This window comes from Aspergillus niger (genome assembly GCF_000002855.4).
Source record: "Aspergillus niger supercontig An08".
Taxonomy (NCBI): Eukaryota; Fungi; Ascomycota; class Eurotiomycetes; order Eurotiales; family Aspergillaceae; genus Aspergillus; species Aspergillus niger.
In genome coordinates, this window is record NT_166524.1 from 908,871 (window position 1) to 929,709 (window position 20,839).

Genomic DNA, 20,839 nt, shown 5'->3' on the forward strand with positions numbered 1-20,839 from the left:
TACGTGCGAGTAACGTCCTCCCCGCCCGGGAACTCGTCAAACTCGCTGCTCCGCGCCAGATCCCGATTCACTATATCTCTACGGCGGGCGTCCTCCCCGCCAACGCAGCAGGGACAGACAGTGTGGTCGCGCAGTCCGTCGCCGCCCATCCGCCCCCGAGCGACGGATCCCAGGGATACATCGCCAGCCGCTGGGTCTGCGAACAACTGCTCCACGCCGCCACAACCCAGCTGCATATCCCAACCACCATCCACCGCTTCGTTCCCGCTCGATCATCTCCAGAAGAATCTACTATCCCCGCCCTGCAGCACTTCCTCACCTTCATCGACTCCCTCGCCCTGAAACCAGACTTTAGCGGCACGAAGGGTCATTTCGAGATGATTCCCGTGCATCGCGCAGCGGACTCTCTGGCTAGTGCTTTGATCCAGGAACCTGCTGCGGACAAGAGCGTGGCCCCTCGCTTCGTACACCATGAGTGTCCCGTGCGGATCGACATTGGGGAGATGGAGCGGTTCATGGAGCAGGAGAGGGGAGACACCCCGCTGCCGACGATCCCACTACTCAAGTGGATTGGGCAGATGAAGCGCAACGGGTTGGAGTATTTTGTCACGAGTCAGGTGTTGGTCATGGGGGATGGGGAGGGGTTGGAATCCCGACGGTGATGGATGGTACTGTGCTTCGTTTGTTGCTGTGGGTTGAATCCCATATTTGTGTGAACACATGTCCAATTTATTATATTCATAGAGTTGAAGCTTCGAGTTGGATAGGATATGTTTATCATGAGTAATATTAGATAGAATACTAAGTTAGATCTCTTGTGATAGAATCTTTATGCAGCCAGCCTTGTACAAAGAAAAGTAGGATCTAAAATATTTAAATAAGTATTAAAGTAGGAAATATAATAAATAAACAATTTATAAGCTCCCGTTAAATAACCTTCCAAGTTATCAGTAGCTTCTATTTTTCTTAATATATCTATGGCTACTGCTGTCTTCAGTTCAGAAGATAGATAGATCATGTAGCTGCTATATAGGAGTCACATAATAAGGCATTGGAGGCCAAGGTCTCACAAATAGACCTGGATGCTAGCTAGCCGGTGCTTTCGGGGCACCCGCCATTAGGTTACAACCCAGCGGTACTCATTCTGCATCGGTGATCACTGATATCCCAAAACTGTGAGTGCTCGAGGCGCCCGCCAGGTGAAGCTCTACTTGACACGACATATGCAACGATAATAATCCTATACAAATTGCCTATTCGGGCGTTTACGACGTAGCCGGCCAGGAGTATGAATCTGGCCTGATTTCATGGCGTGTGCTGATCTTCCAGGAATCTAACAGATAGACACTCCGGGAATTTATATATCGGTCAGTTTATCGAAGTTCACACAATTATGGAAGAACGCAGGGCCTCCTCCACATCATCGCGTTGAAACCCAGGTGTCCGACCCAAGCATACTCCTCTTCTGACCAATCCTATCAAGGTCAGGTTAATCATTACGAACCAAGGGCGGACTTACTCGTTATAAAACTTGTGACATTGATATTGGTCTGCACATTTGAGCATTTTGTTGGCTTACCAGCTGAGGTAAGTAGGAGCACATTCTTCTCTCGAATGTAACCCTCCAGGTCCTGTAAGTCAAACCAATCTCCTTCTAGTTGCGTTCGTAAATTGGCCGTGACAAGTGATAAAGGGTCCTCCACGGTGTCCCATCGATGGTGACGAGGGACAAAAGAACCGGAGCTTCTCTGGTCGGGATAATGGGTTCCCGCACCCCCCAACCTGAAAAAGGGAATTCCCTCCCATCCGTCCAGCGGTTTTTGGCTTAGTTGAGCATGTAACTCCGCTTTGAAAAAAGATGTTAGGCGTTCGCGGTTCATCATACTAAAGATGAATCCAAAGGGCCTTTGGAGTTGATTCAAACTGATAGAGGGATTGCATAGAGCGAGGTACCCCTGGTGAGAAGCTGCTAGAAGGAGCCTTTCCATGAACTCGGATATCCCTATGATCGAAGTTCCCGGTGGATCGTTGACGGTGTATGGCAGGTTAGCACTGGTAGGTGTGTATAATCCAGTAACATCCACGGGCAGGTGGAGAGGGATGTTAGGTGATGGGTGCTCGATTGTGGGTTGATATGAGGCTGGTGGAGAGTCAATTGTCTTATTATAGTCGACTGAGACACTTTTCTCGTCGTCGAGGTTTGCTTCGGAAGCTACATTAAGGAATACCGTCATGGTGTCACGTAACTCTGCTGTCAGAGCAGAGTTTAACCTAAGCAGCCCACTCTGAACCAGCTTCTCACTAAAGGATAGCATAGCAGAACTCATTCTCTCAATCGATGTCTCCAAGGTCGATATGTGGTTTTTAAGGCCGTCGAGTGTGGCTTGCTGTCGTGAACGATATGCACGTTGTGCTACGCGAAGTTGCAGGCGACGACGCTGGCACACCAGTGGTTCGGGTTAGAAATGCTAACAACCTTAAGTGAAGTGTTGGTTGAATAGCCTACGAACCTCTTCAGAATTTATCTTGCTGTCACCCAATTCTCGACGCGCTCCGCGGTCATTCGCTTGCGCGATCGTCTTGTATCCATTTCGCTGACGTTTTTGTGGTCGCGTGGTGGTCGGTTCAGAGAGGGGTGCTTGCTTTGAGCTCGTCTGGTTGAAGTAAGATGCGAACTCAGGGGTGAAGTCGCCAGGACTCGATGATGACGTATTACTTTGAGCATTTTGTGAGTTAGATGATTTGAGCAGGGGATAGGAGCGGGTTGAGAGCAATGAGGTTATATCAGAGGTCACGGACCCCGGTAATGGCGAGAAATCATCCCAGTTAAAGAAAGGCAGGTCATTCTGTGTTTGTTGTTCCATGACAGGCGAAATATCGTCAGAAATGAAGCCAAAGAAGTCATTACTCAATGGACTGAGTACGCGATCGTAATAGAATCCTACAAGCGTTTCCTAATCGATTCGATCAAGTAATTGGATGTCGCCTCGGCACGATCACTAATCATTAAGTTAGATCTGGTTGATGACACGCCACCTTCCCTTCCAAACCTACATGCTTACAAATTAGAATCAAACAGAAATTTACACCAAATGGATATTGACTTTACGGCTCGGAAGAGAAGATCAAAATGAGGACAGATTTCACCAGTCAACGGAGCAGAGCAGAAGCGAACCAGGAGGGTTGTAGCTCGTATAGACTTTCTTTCCGCCACACCGCCCACCGTACGGTGCTGATAGGAATGTTGGCACAGAATGTCCTTCTGCTAATCAGACAAAGTTACAGGAAAGTAGTATATCTCAAAATCCCAACTATCGAGAAAAGTCAAAAATGGGCTAACAAGTTCGATTCCCCTGAGCTGGGATTGATTCATGTTTGACTAAATGCGGAAGATATGTTGACATGTGTGACTAAGGAGTCTCCCCAGTGTTGTAGACTAGTTTTGCGCCACTGACTTTGCCGGTCCTGAGCAACTCTAGTCCTCCCAAGACACCACTTAGACCATCCTTTCCAACCTTGGGCGGATGAACTTTGATCTTGCCCTGATCCAAAAGCGTCTGAGCCACCTGAGTGAACTTCTTGGCGTGCTCGAAATCCTCTGGCTTAGCGGGAAGAGACATGTCACCGAAGTTGAAGGCCTCGCCAAGGGTGGTGTAGACCAGGATGGAGTGATTGTTGACGTTGCCACGGTCAATTTTTCCAGGCAAGAGTGAAAGGTGCGCGCCACCCTCTGTTGAAAGCGCCTGGTCGCTGAAATCAACACTAGAAGGAAGAGATATACAGTCCATGACCAGTGTCAAGCTGTTGTTTGTCTGCTTGCGAATTTGGCTGGCGGACTCTGGGTCGTTATAATCGAAGACAAAGTCCGCACCAAGCCCACGGACAAGATCGAAGTTGTGCGGCGAGCAGGTGGTGAACACCTGGTACCCGGAGAGCTTAGCGAACTGGATGGCTAAGGTACCTGTAGCCGTAGAACCGCCATATATAAGAATAGGAGTCGTCTTTTGGATAGGTTGCGTTGGTGGAGCCAGTCCCAAAGTCTGATACAGAGCCTGGCCCACAGTCTGGATACCAACTCCAAGCGTGGCGGCTTCCTGGAAGCTCAAATGTTCGGGGATTCGGAATTGCACATCACCCTTGACAACAATGTACTCGGCGAAAGAGCCATCCTCGGGTTCGATGGCATTACCACCATGGGTGGAACCACAGATACGGTCACCCTTCTTCCAAGGTAGCTTGACGTCCTTGCCAACGGCCTCAACAACGCCAGAGTAATCACATCCTAGCAGTACACCGGGCGGCGACAGGTAGTCGGTATGCTTCCAGTCAGTGGGGTTCAACCCCACGCTGACAGTCTTCACGAGGACGTAATCGTCGCGGAGCTTGGGAATAGCACGGGAGCTGACCAAGCCTGCAGTCTTAGGTTCGGTAACGATGACGGCCTTCTGAGTAGACATGATTGAAGATGAGATGATGAGTAGTAGTAGTAGTAGTAGTAGTAGTAGTAGTCACATTGGCGTGTATAGAAGCATATTTAATACAACACTTTGTCGAGATTCGTTGGTGACATTTTTCTAACCTCGGATCGGACGCGAACCGTAATCAATAGCGATAGATGAGCAATCTTCGCCTATGGGTCAACCTTGTATCGATGACAAACCTACCAATTTTCGTACGATAGATTATCGTCTGCAGGATTCCAAATTACAGGACTACAACCATGGAGCGCGTGATGGGTAGTATAGGAGGCCTTTTATTATTCAGCTTCGCCTCTTTTTATGATTACTGATCCGATATTGTCGGCAATGTTGAATCATCAGGCCCGATACGAGCTGATCGCGACATCATCATCTCGAACTTTCTCGTATCCATAACAAGTACACTATTGATAATCAATTAACTCCCCGAGTATAAAGATGCCCATAACCGGTAACTGTTCTCTTGTATCATAAAAAAATATTACTTTGAAAGTACCATCACGATGCCTGCTCCGTTGATTTTCATAACTGGCGCTACTGGCTTTATTGGCAGTGCTACCGCTGTTGAAGCCCTCAAGTCCGGATATCGACTTCGAATTGGCGTTCGCAAGAAGTCAGAGAAACTTGAATCATTGTTGGCAGACTATCGCGACCGAGTGGAATTCGTCATCATCCCAGATCTCACCGAGGAGGCTGCCTTCCGAGGAAAGCTGGATGGAGTGGACTATGTCCTCCATCTTGCATCGCCGCTTGCCAACGGCACAGACAAAGAAGCTTTCTTCCCCCCAGCGGTGAAAGGGACCTTGGCTGTACTCAAAGAAGCAACCAAGGTGCCAAGCATCAAGAAGATTGTGATCACTTCGTCTATCGCTGCCCTGATTCCTATCACCGGCATACCTGAAGGCGGTGTCATAAAAGGTAGCGTGGATGCTTGATACGTCAAAGAGACTCAAGATGCTGATCTCGGATTTTAGAGGACAATGATTGGGATTTCGGTGTCGACCCAGAGGCTGATTTCGTGGATCCTAGCAATCCCGGTGCAACACCCATGACTCTCTACCGTGCATCCAAATTGCTTGCAAATAATGCTACGTGGGACTTTTGGAAGAAAGAGAACCCCCATTACTCACTGGTGACTCTTCATCCGGCATTTGTCTTTGGGCACAATCTCATGCAAGCTGCTGCCAATGAAACTTTAGGATCCAATGGAATTATCTGGGGTAGTGTGATGGGAGGCGTCCCACTTGGAGGCATCACGGGTGTGCATATTCAAGATGTTGCTGAGGCACATATCAAGTCGTTGGATCCGAAGATTCAAAACGGTTCGAAATATCTGATCTCGGGGCCGCAAACGACATGGAAAGAGGTGGCCCGTATTGCACACAAGTTCTACCCCAATGTTGGTGTGAAGCTTACAGAGAGCGCTGAGGGTGGTTCTATGCCTACTGATACCACCAAAGCCGAAGCTGAACTAGGAATGCAATGGCGGCCGTGGGAGGAGATGGTGCGGGGTGTAATGGACCAACAATTGGGCTTCCTTTCGGGTTGAGCTGTATTTAGTTATTGCTTAACTAAGAATATACAAGCTGAGAAATATTTGCAATAAACAAGTTGAGAATTCTGCTGTTGTTGATTTCGCGTGTGTAATTACTGGGTCATTCTTGCAAAGATTTAAGGGTAATCCAGTTTCATAATCCAAGGCAGGAAAGCCGGCGTGAAGAATCAGCCTGAGAGCGTTAGCAAAACATCTTTATGCCAGTATATTGTAACCAAGGCCATCTTTATAGACCCTTTTTTTCAGAAAATAGCAAGATGGTTGGCCAATGACACAGGCAGCAGACCTTATTATATTAAGGATGGCCTTCTTTGACAAGCAGCCCGATCTGAGTCAGTGTGTCACTACTCGTTTGTTAATTGTTTTATCCAAGTGCAATAGAAAGAATATCAGTAATAAAAACATTCTGAGACGAGAAACCCTAGAAAAAGACTAAAAGCCTTTGTTTTGTTTTGTTGATGCCCTCAAATTTCGTAGGTTTGTATCAGTACCACAGATCTATATAAGCGTTGGTTGCGCACGGTTTAGAGGGCCTGCTCTAGTCACATGGGTTGCCGCAGTGCAACTGGAGTTCCCAGGTGCGTGCTCAGTGAGCAATCTGTGAGTGTTCCACAGTGCACGTAGATCATTCACGTGCTGCCCATATAAAAGCGCACTAGGATGGGATCCTGACAGTAAGCTCACTTATACGCTAGTAAATGAGCTGCTGTTGCCACCAACTAATTTGGAACTAACAGTACACTCTACAACAGGACTATAAAGTGAAGTTATTTGTCACGTAAATCCATAATATAGTCTATCCAATGTATCTCTAACATAACATGCCAAACCCAAACAAACCCGAAATAGTAACATCATATATACAAACCATGCATGAGCACATATACACACTCACCGAGCAGTATCAGCACTAGCCCAGTACTAGCAGCATAGCATCACATCTACAACCGATGCTGCACAACCCCCATCTCCTCCTGTTCCACCCCCTTCCCACTCCCCACAGCAACCGACTGCACCTTCACCTCCCCAGGAACAAAATCCAGTCCCGGCTCCGCCCCCTTAAACTCCAACCTCCTACACAACTCCTTCCACGACTCCAACCCGCGTCTCGCATGCTCCGTGACCACCCCCGTGCCCTTCTCCGCCAACGTGCGACTAAACAACTCCAACGACACCCAGCCCTCGAACCCCGTATCAAAGAACGCCCTCGCGGTCTCCTCAATGGGCAAATACCCGCCGCGATCCTCCTCAAACGCAAACAACCTCGCATTGCGACTCCAGTTCATCCGCACCGGCTGCCCCTCCACATGAAACGGATGGGTCTCATCCAACGGCCTCTCCAGCCTCTCTCCATCCACAACCTGCACGTAGAACACCTTCTTGACATCCACCGTCTCGCGCAACTTCTTCAACGACGCAGCCAGATCCGCCTCCGCGTTGACCGTCTTCCCGTCCTGCCGACCAGGGTGCGCATACACCCGACCCGCAAGGTTAAACGTATCAAGACAGATACCGAAGTTGGGACGGTCCACGGCCTCGACGATCTCGTACGCCTCGTCCCACAGGTTCACCCGCGTGCCCCAGGCCAGTGCTTCGTATACGAAGCGGAAGGGTGGGGACTGTGCCAGGCCGATGTCTGCGAGGCGCTGGAGGTCGCCGACGATCACGTCCCGGTCACCCGTGGTTTGCTGGGCGGGCGCGAAGTTCGAGGGCACCTGGATCATGTCGGTGTCGAGGATGCGAGCGAGCTGGAACCATGTGGGCAGCTTCACGGTCAATAGATACTCGGTTTGCTTGCGGTCGACGAGCCCCTCGTAGAAGGAGAAGGGTTGCAGGCAGATGATGGTGAGGTTGAGGGTCGTGCAGAGAGCGTGCACGGCGTGAGCAGCCGCGATGTGGCTGCCATTGAAGTGGGTGGTTGCGTAGTGGTCCAGGTCGTCGAAGAAGAGCTCGATCCCGCTGTAGCCGTGGCGGGCGGCTTCGTGGAGCTTCCAGGGGAGGGAGTGGATGCCTGGGCGTCCAAGGGACATGGAGGCGATGCCGAGACGGTTGGGCATTTTGGTTGATTTCTTTTTCTTTCTTTTAGATTCCTTTCTTGGTTTGAATTGAGTGGTGGTGGTGACAGAGGGGGTGAAAGTGATGCTTTTATAGAGAATAACCCAGTCCAAGATAAGGTAGGTAATGGGAGGGAAAAAAGTACACCTTAATCAAGCAATGTGATTAAGCCGCGTCAACTAGTGGATTGTCGAAACCTTATCGGACGATCTCCTGTCTAAAGTAAATGCTGTGTAACGGCACACAGGAAAAAGAAAAATAGAAAGCAATAATTTGTGATCTGTCAAAACAAAACAAAAAAGCGTACTTTTTTCTTCAACTCTCTCAAAACAGGAACAGGAACAGGCACCATACTTTAACCATCCACTTAGGGTTGATTGGTGTTCCCCAAAGCAAGAATAATGAATGAGGGGGGAAAGGGGAATTGGCCCGCCCGCCCGCGGCAAAGCGCTTTACCCGGATTGTGTTTATCCGGGGGTAATGTATCCCCGGGAAAGACTGAGTGCCAGGTTTCTGTGGTCTGTGGGCCGGGTGGGCCGACGTTGAGTGGTGTCTCGCCCTTTTTCTTTTAACCCGCGGATGGCCCCGGGGCGGCAAAAGAGGGGTGGGAGGTTTTATTTAACCTTTATCCATCCCTACTTACTTCTTCGACTTGTTCCTGTTATATGGTCTGGTTGAAAGTTAAGTTGGGTTGGGTCTTGGATGTGGCTGATGCCCAGAGAGTTTGTTCTTGTTTAACTTTGAATGAATATTGGCATTGGCATTGGTATACATCTTCGAGTTCAAATAAGTAAATCCATGTTGACCTCTATCGGTCGCTATCATCTAACTAACAATCCAGGCAGTACTGCAATCGCTCATTCCTTCCGGTCGGTATCCTCCACCTGCTCAACATTCCCCTTCGTGTAGCCTGACTCCTCGAGGTCACGACGGAACCGCGCCTCGTCCTCGTGGATCTGCGCCAACACCTTTGCGTGGGCGCGCCACACGGGCTGCGTCTGGAAAAGCGGATCCATGTTCTCCAGCGGGATACCTTTGGTCTCCGGGACTAGGAAGAACACGAAGGGGATCGACAAGAGCATCAGACTGGCGAAGAAGAAGTACACGCCATAGTCCATCTTGGCGAACATCTGCGGCGTGAAGCGCGAGATGAGGAAGTTCCAGAGCCAGTTGGACCCGGCGGCGCACGCCTGGGCCAGAGACCGGATGTTGGGGTCGAACATCTCCGAGTTGATGACCCAGGGTGTACCGTTCCAGGAGGGCGTGTAGAATGCCGTCCACAGGTAGAAGAAGAAGATGGCGGCGACGCCGCCCCCGTTGAGGTGGTCGCTCTGGTTGTGGGTCGGGTCCACGACTTTGATGTATGCACCCACGATCCACATGCAGATGGATCCGCCGGCGGCTCCGATCAGCAGCAGCAGCCGGCGGCCGACGTGGTCGATGAGGTACAGCAGCCAGACGATCGTTACTACGGTCTTGACCACGCCGAAGATGCCGGTGGTCAGAAGGCTGGAGCTGTTGCCTTTCAGACCAATGCTCTTGAACACGGTCGGGCTGTAGTAGTTGATGGCGTTGATGCCGGACCCGTTCTGCCAGAAGAAGAGCATGCTACCGAGGAACAACCGGTACAGGATGCGCTTGTTCGTCCAGGCCTCCTTGAGGGGCCTCCAGAAGCCGAGCCCGATCGTGGAGCGCTGGTGCTCCAGCGTCTGGTCGATGGCCCCGATCTCCTCGATCATGTAGATATGGTCGGCAGGGATCTGGCGGATCCAGCAGAGGTTCTTGATGGCCTCCTCGCGGCGGCCACGCAGGAACAGCCAACGAGGGGACTCTTTGACGAAGAGAATGCCGATGATCAGCAGGCCCGCTGGGATCAGCTGGACGGCAAAGGGGATCAGCCACTGCTTGTGGCTGGGAGCCATGGTTTGCTCCACTCCGTACTGCTCGAGTCAGCTATGATCGTAGATTGTAAATATGCTGTAGGGGAGACTTACGTTGATCCAGAAGCCCACGAGACCGCCCACCTGCCATCCTAGCTCGTAAACACCGACCAGCCGGCCTCGAATGGCAGGCGGGGCCAGTTCGGAGATGTAGATGGGGGTGAAGTTGGAGCCAGCGCCGACTCCCAGGCCAGCCAGCACACGACCGCCGTAGATCAACCCCAGACCGCGGTCGCCGTTGGCACCCAGCATCAGGCCCGCCCCCAGAGTGAAGACCAGAGCTGACAGCATGAGACCCCACTTACGGCCCCAGAAGTGGCCGATGGGATAGGCGAAGAAGGCGCCGAAGAAGGCGCCTGCCTGGTAGCAGGAGACGATGTTGGCACTGACAAGGTTCTGTTTCGCGGTGGACATGGAGTCCCAGTGGAACTCATTCTTGAAGGAGTCGAGGGAGATAGTCGTGCCGATGAAAGCACTGTCGTAGCCGATCATACATGAGGTGAAGGAGGCAACGGCCGCCAGGAGGTAGATACGCCAGTTGTAGACCTCCTTGGGCGTGGGCCGGTCCTCGACCATCGACAGGATAGACATGATGTCTGTCTGTCTGGACGAGAAGATGATGGATGGGTAGCAGTTACAATATTGATAGAGGGAGATTGGGTATGCAACAGTCTGATGGAGACTTAGAAGATGGGAGAGTCACCGGTCAGGGTTATATAGCCCATCCCCGGACAATCGAAATCTGGGGTGCGGAGAAAGACTGGGGGAGGAGGCAAAGGATTACCCCAGATATCAGACTACGCCCAAGCGATTGTTGGGTAAAAACAAAGGGCGGCAAAACAATCTCTTCGTTGCAAACCAGGATCAAACCAGAAGGATTCTAGAGTGCAGGGGAGATAGAATGGGATGGGATAGGATTGGGCGTGGATTGACTTCTCGGGGAGACAAGACGAGCCATGGACAGGCCTCGTGTTGCGCACTGACCTACACTGCAAATTTTCCGCCACGGGGGGAGAGAACATAGTCTTGGGGAACCAGATAGGGGAAGGGAGACGAGAGCCATGGCCGGTTGTGGGGGGCAAATGTGAGGGAGTAGGTAGCGAGCCAATCTGGTGTCTACTTCGTGAGTCTATACTGTTGTTGACTGGCTCCCTCCGCAATCGGAGGGGAGTCACGGGACAGGAGCGAAGATCGCAGGAGAAGAGCCAATGACAATAGCTAATTCCCCACGGGGATGCACTGGCCAGACCGACGCAGCAAATGTTTAGTGGGAATGGGAAAAGACGGAAGTCTCAACGTGTGTGTGTGCACTCACGTGGACTCAACCAGGAGAGCGAATCGAAGACATGGTATTCACACACAAAACCCTAGCCTAGTAGGGACTAGTCTATACGTGTATACCAATACTAACCGCTACAATGCAGCTAGACATCAGATAACACTAGACCAACAACAAGAACTACACCGAAGAACGAAACAGTAAGAACTAACCAGCTATTCATGACTCGTCCACCACTGTAATCTCGCCTACAGCTCTATACTTATACCTCCACCATTTCATCAAATACAAACCATCATACCCCGCTCGGCACGTCGGCACCAGCCCGGCAAAGCGCTCAGCCCCGGCCAAGTCCTTAGCCTTACCCCAATTACACCTGCCAAACCCTACCTAATCCAAGGGATTGATTGCATTACTCAGTGAGTAAGAGGGAGGCAGTCTAGGTAAAAGTCATCCCCGATACCTCCATAGATATACATATGAAGTAGAATACTTAAACCTAAACCTACACTCTTCATTAACCCCATACTCATACTACCACCACTTCTACACATACTTCCTCCTTCTACCACCAACTACAACACTTGAACCAACATACTCCTCCCTCCATCTCCCAAAAGAACTCAAACACCACAATGGAATTGCAAACCCCCACCCCCAAATCCATCCTCCTCATCAACGGCCCCAACCTCAACCTCCTGGGCACCCGCGAACCCCACATCTACGGCAGCACGACGCTCTCCCAAGTCGAATCGTCATGCGCCGACCTCGCCACCTCTCTCTCCTGCACATTTGACTCCTTCCAATCGAACCACGAGGGCGCCATCGTCGACCGCATCCACGCCGCGCGGGGCTCCGTCGACGCAATCATCATCAACCCGGGCGCGTACACACACACATCCGTCGCGATCCGGGATGCGTTGCTGGGGGTTGCGATCCCGTTCATCGAGCTGCATGTGAGTAACGTGCATGCGCGGGAGGAGTGGAGACACAAGAGTTATTTCAGTGACAAGGCAAGTGGGATTATTGTGGGATTGGGCGTGCAGGGGTATAGGGTTGCGGTTGAGTATGTGGCGAGGAATTGGGCGCCGTTGAAAAAGGAGGGGGTGAAGTTGTGAGTTATTTTATTCGAATTTTAGTGATGGGTTTTTATGAGGGTATGGAAAAGTTTGTTATGTATGGTATGGGTATACTATCGGTTGCAATATGCATATATGTACAGTTCAGGTCGTCGTCACTCATCGCGGCTTTTGAGTAGATCAAGCCAGTCCTTCTCTTCTCTTCTTCCCTTCCTCTGGGTAGTTCACTTCTTTACTTGAAGTGATACTGGGCCGTATGTCATATCTACAATAATCCATACACTATTCCTCGGTGCTGTCGCTGATGCGAGAGGTCGAGCGGAATCTGGATCGGGGTTGCAGCCTGTCTGCACATTACAAGTTAGTATTAAACGACAACTGGACAGCATTCAGTTACATACCAAATTGCAGTCCACTGGAACCAGGCCTGTGGGTTTCAAATGAGCAGCAGCAATACACTAGCCGCTCATCTCTTTCCCTCTGCTTGCGACCCCCGTCGGACCCCGCCCACCTCGCACGGTACCTGCTGCTGCGTCTGCGCCAGTAGGAACGGCTCCACCTGGCTCGAGTACGAGTACAGCTCTGGCACCCCCGCATCGGGCACAAACCCGAGGTTTTGCATAAACTCCGGCTGGTTGTCCGTCCTGCAGCTGTCAGTAAAGATCATCTGGTAGACTAAATTAGGGCTTACTTTTCGGTCCCATCCAGCGACGCCAGTTCGTCAAACAGCGCATCCAGGTCCGGCGCAATCCGCGGGCGTCGCGGCGGCCCGTATCCGTCAATGTCGACGAACGATCCCAGATTTAGACTGGTATCACCATACGGAGGCGGGTACTGTGGCGCAGTAGCGTGGAAAGGCGAGGTTAGATCCGGCATCAGTGGCGTGCCTGTGCCATTGATCGGTTTCGTAGAAGAGATGGAGGAGCGCGGATGGTGGGACAGAGGGTTAGGAGGAACAGATTCTTTGAGTTGAGAGGAAGGGTGGGCGGTCTCGCCGCCTTGGTTGATATTCAGTGACGGGGCAGGAGTGGGGATAGATAGTGCCACATTGTCTTCGACCGTGGGCGTTCGCATCCACCCGTTCGAAAAGAAGGCATCCGGTGTCGCGATGTTGGTCCGGTTGTCCTCCAACATGCTCACTCGTCGTGCCGGCTCGCCCGCGCCCAGCGGAGCTTGAGCGAAAGCGTGGAGCGAACCCGTATCCCGGTTGGACAGGCTTCTCGGTCGGGCGGGCGCAGGTGTTATCGATGCGGTCAGATCCGGCGACTTTTCCGGTACAATCATGTCAGGCCTGTCCTTGATATGCCAGACAGTCGCCAAATGTGTGGAGAAAGATTGAAGTTTACTTTTGAGGCCGGGATCCAGTTCGAATGGCAGCGGCGCCGCTCGTTCTCCGGTCGGGGGCAGACCACTCGTGAGAATCAACCCGAACGTTGGACAAGTGGCAGAGAGACTGTAGTTTTCCATGTATGTCTGGAGCAACTGGAGCAGCCGTTTTGAGCTCTCCGTGGCACGCTTCTTCAGCGGCATCTCGGACATGTTCCGGTCGCTCCGCTGCAACGCAAACTGCAAGCTCAAGTTCGTCACGACGCTCTCATACATCATTTCCAGTCCGAATATGTGTGGGGAAGCCACCTTGACCGGGGTCGTCTGAAGATCTACGCGATAGCTTTTTGGGAGCGCCGACACCCAGAGTTGGAGTTGCCGCTCCAGCGCCTCCAAGGGCGCGATGGGGCCGTTCGTCGTCTGCTTCAAGCAACACAAGTCATTCAGGATGCACATCAGCGAAGTGAGTCGGTTGAATGTGCTCAAGGCGTGGAGAGGACCGCGGTGGAACGAAGCGCGTGACGGCTCGACCGGGCGCAGTCCCGTCTGATCCTCCCACGGGTGCCACTCCTCCAACCCGTCTTCGTTGATCGGGCCAATTTTGACGAGCTCTGGTTTGCGCAGCGACGGCACCTGTCCCGTCTGCGTTGCAACCAATGTCTCCAGGATGAAACATCCCAGAAAAACGTGCCTAGACCGTGGTACACTCTTGCCTTCCTCCGCGCTCTTCGACTGCCCCGTGGACTGATTTAACCCGAGGCTCTGAGCAATGCGGACAGCCTGTCCGACTAGCAGCCATGCTGCTGACCAGTCCTGCTGGCCCAGCTTTACCAGGGATAGAATCAGCAATGCCTGCACGTGACCAAGCTCGTGATGCCCGTTTTCTCCAGGAATGAGGCGTCTAGCCGTGGTGTACAGCTGCGCCGGATCAGGGCGATCACCAGCGAAGTCGGTCAGTTGTCGCGTGGTGGAGATCGAGGCCTCCTGGATGGAGGCTAGTGTCAGGACCGCCCACAGCGCGGCGTAATCACCCGAACCCGGCGAGGTGGCGGAGATTTGAGCGTCGTCTTCATTATGACGAAACGCTGTTCGGAGAATGTCGTGCTTTTCGAGGATAGGAAACCAGCATTGTGTGTACGAGAAGTAGATGTCTAACAAGGGCCAGGCGTTCGAGGGAAGTTGGGGGATGGGAATGGGAAGGGCGGCCTGGTCGGGCGGGCGCTGCGCCAACCTACCGAGCGACAGGCTCGATGCGTCTTCCCCTAAATCGCTGGTGATGGCTGTTTGGGTCGCCGAGTCTCGCGTAATCCGCACCCCGGAGCTCTTAGCCGTCAATGCCGCGGTCGGGGTCTTGATGGGAGACACCACCGCTAACGAGCCTTCTCTTCCTTCTCCCATCACTTCTGAAAGATTCCACTCCAGCGCCTCTGCTGACAAGATGCTGCTGCCTTCAGCATCTTGCGGGGAATCACTCTCGCCCGGTAAACGACCTGCTTGGTCCTCTTCGGGTTGTTCCAGAAACGTCAACAGTCGCTCAATTTCCCTCAGGACGATGCTGTTTTTCCACGACGACAATAAGGTATCGGATCCCTCTGCCTCCTTGCCCATCGTCGCCAGATGGCTGGGGATATTGGCCGCCTTCAACAAGGCGCGCACCACCTCCTCACTGCCTTGGATCTTGTTGAAGACCAAACCCCATAGCAGCTCGAGCGTGCGAATATAACCGGTCGGAAGGCCTCGTTTTTTGGGATTGGCCTTGTAGGTGCAGGGCCGCGAGAGCGAGGCGCAAGTCGAGCACACGGGCTGCACGCCATCGCATTTGTCCTTTTTGGAGCGACAGCTATCGCAAGCCCGGGAGACACGTTGGCGTTTGGGGTTAGAGGCAAAGTCGTCTGCAGCAGGGCTCTGCTTGCCATTTTCCTCGACGTCAGTCAATCGCCGCTTTGACTTGCTACCAGGCCCGGAGGCTTGGCGCGTGTCGCTGTTCATGATCGTCTATCCAACGGTCCACTAGATGGTAATTCCGGACGCATGTTCATCTTCCAGAGAGGGTGGCCGAAGAGATGAATCCTTTGCCGGCGGCAGGTAGTACCTCATAAATTGGCCCTTGGAGGCCGCCCCACCGCAGGAACGATTAGGCGAGAGCCAGTGAGCGGGCGACAGCGAAACACAAACAGGGAAGGGCGAGGAGACTAAAGTAGTGGCGGTCAGATAGGACAGGGATGGTGAAAAGGCAGCTAATAGAGAAGGGGAAGGTAGTCAGGTCAAAGTAAGACAAAACAGGACGGACCGATGTGGAGGGGAAGAATGGAATATGGGAAAAGAATAGAGGAGAGAGGAGAGGGAGAGAGATCTAAGAGCGGAGAAAGGAAAAGTTGGCCGGACATGACGGCTGGAGGAAAGTTGGGGAAAAAGCCGGCCCTAACTTCTTACCCGCGGGTGGGAGAGCGTCAGCGCCGCCCCCATGGCCACTTTTGCTGCATCGCGATTGGGGAAACTAAAAGCTACTGTGGTGGAAAGTGTAAAGGCAAAGAGACCAAAGAGGCCCATCAGAATCCACGGATTGGAAACGCTAAGTGTCCCCGGTGGACAAGATAGAGTAAAGCGCCGGGGGGCTCGGGGATCCATTTGGTAATACGAAATCAAAATGTAATCAAATTATGAATCCTTCTTGTGTGTGTGGATTGTGGATTGTGGATTGTTGTGGACTCATAATGTGGGAGGTTTTGGTCCAGGTTCTGGAATTAGGAAGTAGTCCGAATAGCCCGGGGGTGAGGGAGGGAACCTTAGCAAGAACTTGGGGAAGAGAGAAGGTGTGGAGAGCCATTCAGATTCCAGCATTTCAGACCCTTTACCTTTCCCCATCTACCACTGACTTACGACTACTAGTTAAGCCAAGTCTTGTGTCGCATGGCATTTTCCAGCCGCACCCAAAGTGCGGTGTATATTTCAGTATGTAACTAAGAGTAAAAGAGTACTAGGCTAATTGCTGCCTGGTAAGTCTCTGGGGATTGATTGACCTGCTCTCCCCGCGGGGTATCAATGCAGGACAAGGAACAAGGCACATCCCAGGCAGTTAACTAACTAACTTGATTAACTAACTCGAGTCTACTGCAACGTACTAAACTTTCCTTAACAACTTGGTTGTTCGGCCGCCGGAGCCATTCCGGGTCATCCGGACGTGGCGGTAACATGAGGTACGAAAGGGATACGAAAAATACCGCCCAGCGACGGCAGAGTCTTTGTCCGCAACCACTTTTGCTCCAAAAAAGTGTATCCACCCGCTCGGCAGTCGTTTCTTCCCCGCGGTTCGATCGCACTTCGTCTTCCTCCTCACGATTCTACCTACTAACTAATTATTCTCCATCTCCACCTTCTCGTCAAACACGCCAGTCCCTCCCTGCAGCCACTCCAGGTTGGTTCGTCCCTTCTTGTCCCTTCCCATCCCACACCCCCCCCTCCCCCTACCCTATCCTACACTATCTTACCTCCCCTAGCTCATCTCTCCCCACACTCTTGGGTCTTGAGTATTCGTTTCCCGCCTTCTTTTTCTTATTATTGTTATTATTACGTCGCTCACACAAGTAGCTGGATTGCTCCTCCGCAGGCTCACCGTGATCGTGTCAAACCCAATGCTTACCTTCGAATGCGTCGGTCGGTCCCGCAGCAACTAATTCTCGGCTCTCGCGTCCTACGCCATGCGTGGGTCTAATAATCGCCCTCTTCTCAGTATTGTGATTTCTCGTGTATAGCCAGAACAAAAATTCCCTGTGCACGACATGTCAATCCTCGTGAATCCTCCCAAACGCAAGCTAGACGAGCTGGAAGGTCCGGTCGAGCATCAGAGCAGCAGGCGCTTGTCGCATCTCCCTTTCACCTCGAATACCCCCCATGCAGTAGATCCTACTCCCGGCAACGATGCGCCTCCACGTCCCCGTGTCAATTCCGCTCCCCAGACGGAACACTCAGAGGCGTCGCCTTGGTTGAATGCTTCCTTGCGCGAGCTGAGCTCCAATCGTCAGTCGCCAGTTTCTTTTGACGGGCCTTTCCAGGCTCAAAGGAAATTCGCTCCCAATGCGTCCATTGTGTTGACCGGAATCCGCGGCACGGGAAAGTCCAGTCTAGCAGTCATTCTGGCGGCGACCTCGGGTAGGCGACTGATCGATGCAGACCGGTATTTTCAGCAGGTGACCGGTCGTACACGCGCTTCCTACAAGAAAGAGTTCGATCTGGTGGAGTATCGTCAGCAGGAAGCCAGGGTGATGGAGTCCATGCTCTCCGAAAACCAAGAAGGCTGCGTCATCGCGTGCGGGCCTGGTTCCATGGAGCGCAGTGGGCAGACGCTGCTGAGGGAGTACGCGAAAACCCATCCAGTCATCTACATCCTCCGAGACCCCGAGAGCATCCAGTCTTACCTGAAAGCGTGGAACACAGACAAGGTTCGTCGTTTTCTGGAACTCTCGGGGCCCATCTATCGCGCCTGTTCCAACCTCGAATTCTTCAATGTCTCCGAGAAGGGCCTTGCGGACCATCCGATTCCAAAAGACGGTCACCATGACTCGCAATTAGAATCGGAGCTTGATCAACGAGTCCAAGCAATCACTCCTTTCCTTACCCTCAAACAATTACAGCGGGATTTTCTGTGTTTCATTGCGTTCGCAACGGGCGACACCACAGACCTCAGCCGCCATAACTCATCCTTCCCTCTGTCGATGCAACCAGTTGAATCGCGCACCTATACTTATGCCGTAACCGTCCCTATCTCGTCCATGTTAGAACGTGATCTGGACATCGAGGAGCTAGAGTCGACCTCCGATGCGTTTGAGCTGAAGCTGGATGTGGCCGAGCCACCTTCCTCCCATCTCGGTCTGGACTCGAGCTTTGCCGATACCATTAGTCGGGCGTTCGCCAATGTCCGACGGAACACGGTCGTTCCATTAATATACCATGTGGAGAGTAATGTATGTCGTTATGGCTTGAGCGCAGAACACAAGGATCCCTCGCGGCGGTCGGATCCTGAGTATCTCAAATTAGTCCAGCACGGCCTACGATTAGCCCCGGAGTTTGTGACAGTAGATATGTCCTACGACGACAAGGTACTTTCACAGGTCATAGCATATAAAGGGTCCAGCAAAGTGATCGGGCACTTTGCTGCTACGCAGCCACCGGCGCGGGGCTGGGATGATGCACAGTATGTCGAGCTCTACGAGCGAGCCAAAAGGTTAGGATGCGACATGGTTCGGTTGACACAGCCGGCGGTGACAATTGACGACAACTTTGCCGTGCAACGCTTTCGCGACCATATCAAGTCCCTTCCTACCCCGCAACTGCCTGTCATCGCGTACAATGCGGGCCCATTGGGCCGGTTGTCATGCTGTTTCAACCCGATCTTGACCCCTGTCACCCATCCGTCAATGGTAGCCGAGATGCAGTCCAAAGGGTTGCCGTGTATCACCCTGCGTGAGGCACAGGAGGCTCTGTACGCCTCGTTCACATTGGACCCCTTGCACTTCTTTGTTTTCGGCGCCAACATCACCTACAGTCTGTCTCCTGCCATGCATAATGCCGCCTATAAGCGATGCGGAATGCCGCACCATTACAAGCTCCACCAGTCGTCGACTCTGCGAGGCCTCAATGAGTTGGTGGAGAATCCGCATTTTGGTGGCACCAGTGTCAGCCTGCCGTTCAAAACAGAAGCCATTCCGCTACTGCATTCCATGTCTCCACATGCTCGAGCCATTGGCGCTGTGAACACGCTGATTCCTATTCGGAGGCTGGGAGACAAAGCCCTCGACGCCGATAATTCCTCGTTGTACATGGAGAAGAGTCGCGCAGGGCCGATCAAGGCCTTGCACGGAGACAATACCGACTGGATCGGAATTGGAAATTGTTTCCGAAGAGGCCTGTCACCCGCGAACGCCATCCGCCCCTCGTCCACTGGGCTAGTCATTGGCGCGGGTGGCATGGCGCGCGCTGCCATCTACTCCATGATCCACCTGGGCGTGCAGAATATCTTCGTCTACAACCGGACCCTAGCGAATGCCGAAAAACTCGCCTACCATTATAATCGCCAGAATCTCCCTTCCCCGGGCCAGGCCGGGTCGGCGGCACGGCCTCAGGTGCACGTGCTGCAAAGCCTACAGGACAGCTGGCCTGCCAATTACAAGCAGCCGACCGTCATCTGTTCATGTATCCCAACTCACAGCATTGGAGGGCAGCCGGCCCCGAACTTCGAAATGCCAGTGCAGTGGCTCGAAAGCCCGACGGGAGGCGTTGTTGTGGAGGTTCGTCAAATACCACTGTAATTGCACCCTGTAATCTGAACGACACTAACTAGTACACAGTTGGCGTATAAAACGCTCAATACCCCATTGATGAAACAAATCCGAGCACTTTCGCACCGTGGCTGGGTCGCTCTGGACGGACTAGATGTCCTCCCGGAGCAAGGTTTCGCCCAGTTCGAGCTGTTCACAGGTCGCCGGGCGCCGCGACGGCTCATGCGGACCGTAGTCTTGAAGGAATACGAGGGCGAAGAAGGTCAATACGACGAGCAGGCAATCCAAAGCAGGATTGAGAGTCTAGATGGACAACCGACCTGAAATGCTCATTGGCGAAGAATATGCCATTAAAGCCTCAGCTGTCTAATGTCGCATTAAAAATAAATGAAAAGGGCCACCATTGGCTGCCGTGTCCGTCTTCGGCATGACCGTACCTGGGATGGTCAGTCAGTCAGCATGCAGCCACTTCCGCGGGACTCTTTTTCCCCCCCTTTGGCAGGTGGCATGTGGGCGAGCAATGCGTGCTGATTATGAGCACGCACACATACACACACACCAGGCATGGACGCCAGTCGCCCCGGACAATGCAGCAAACGCAGCATTTCGATCTAAATACTGCCACTGCTCGTGATATGATATTTCTGTGATGACTACTACGTACGTATTGAAGAGGACACGACTATCGTTCCATATACAATCCATGACAACATAATCCAACGATGAATGCCAAGATCTCTGTTTCAAAGGAGAATAGTAAGCGAAGCATAGGAATTACTTCTTACAGTAATACTATAGTCTGCAATGTAGACCTATCTTAGTAAGAGTAATTCCATAGTTAGATGCTGGAAT

General features: G+C 52.4%; 9 protein-coding genes across 9 annotated transcripts; 3 read left to right on the top strand and 6 right to left on the bottom strand.

Annotated features, from left to right (window-relative positions):
* Positions 1-2: 2 nt before the first annotated feature.
* On the top strand, positions 3-662 carry An08g03800 (uncharacterized protein; the record flags this gene model as incomplete). Its single annotated transcript, XM_059748971.1, has 1 exon — positions 3-662. A coding segment is annotated over one exon (660 nt), but the record flags the coding sequence as incomplete, so codon positions are not given.
* Positions 663-1,383: 721 nt separating this feature from the next.
* An08g03810 (uncharacterized protein) lies at positions 1,384-2,327 on the bottom strand (the record flags this gene model as incomplete). The annotated part of the gene is made up of 2 exons (XM_001392461.3): positions 1,384-1,475; positions 1,520-2,327. The coding sequence occupies 2 exons, from the start codon at positions 2,325-2,327 to the stop codon at positions 1,384-1,386; spliced, it is 900 nt and encodes a 299-aa protein (XP_001392498.3).
* A 1,083-nt stretch (positions 2,328-3,410) lies between these two features.
* Positions 3,411-4,457, bottom strand: An08g03820 (uncharacterized protein; the record flags this gene model as incomplete). Its single annotated transcript, XM_001392462.1, has 1 exon — positions 3,411-4,457. One exon carries the CDS (start codon positions 4,455-4,457, stop codon positions 3,411-3,413), a length of 1,047 nt encoding a protein of 348 aa, XP_001392499.1.
* A 524-nt stretch (positions 4,458-4,981) lies between these two features.
* An08g03830 (uncharacterized protein) lies at positions 4,982-6,027 on the top strand (the record flags this gene model as incomplete). The annotated part of the gene is made up of 2 exons (XM_001392463.1): positions 4,982-5,396; positions 5,453-6,027. The coding sequence occupies 2 exons, from the start codon at positions 4,982-4,984 to the stop codon at positions 6,025-6,027; spliced, it is 990 nt and encodes a 329-aa protein (XP_001392500.1).
* A 947-nt stretch (positions 6,028-6,974) lies between these two features.
* Positions 6,975-8,090, bottom strand: An08g03840 (uncharacterized protein; the record flags this gene model as incomplete). The annotated part of the gene is made up of 1 exon (XM_001392464.1): positions 6,975-8,090. The coding sequence occupies one exon, from the start codon at positions 8,088-8,090 to the stop codon at positions 6,975-6,977; it is 1,116 nt and encodes a 371-aa protein (XP_001392501.1).
* Positions 8,091-8,945: 855 nt separating this feature from the next.
* On the bottom strand, positions 8,946-10,619 carry An08g03850 (uncharacterized protein; the record flags this gene model as incomplete). The annotated part of the gene is made up of 2 exons (XM_001392465.3): positions 8,946-10,028; positions 10,083-10,619. 2 exons carry the CDS (start codon positions 10,617-10,619, stop codon positions 8,946-8,948), a joined length of 1,620 nt encoding a protein of 539 aa, XP_001392502.1.
* Positions 10,620-12,610: 1,991 nt separating this feature from the next.
* Positions 12,611-13,053, bottom strand: An08g03860 (hypothetical protein; the record flags this gene model as incomplete). The annotated part of the gene is made up of 2 exons (XM_059748973.1): positions 12,611-12,733; positions 12,910-13,053. 2 exons carry the CDS (start codon positions 13,051-13,053, stop codon positions 12,611-12,613), a joined length of 267 nt encoding a protein of 88 aa, XP_059601168.1.
* Positions 13,054-13,073: 20 nt separating this feature from the next.
* An08g03870 (uncharacterized protein) lies at positions 13,074-15,701 on the bottom strand (the record flags this gene model as incomplete). Its single annotated transcript, XM_059748974.1, has 1 exon — positions 13,074-15,701. One exon carries the CDS (start codon positions 15,699-15,701, stop codon positions 13,074-13,076), a length of 2,628 nt encoding a protein of 875 aa, XP_059601169.1.
* Positions 15,702-17,491: 1,790 nt separating this feature from the next.
* Positions 17,492-20,017, top strand: An08g03880 (uncharacterized protein; the record flags this gene model as incomplete). The annotated part of the gene is made up of 1 exon (XM_001392468.3): positions 17,492-20,017. One exon carries the CDS (start codon positions 17,492-17,494, stop codon positions 20,015-20,017), a length of 2,526 nt encoding a protein of 841 aa, XP_001392505.3.
* Between the last annotated feature and the right edge of the window lie 822 nt (positions 20,018-20,839).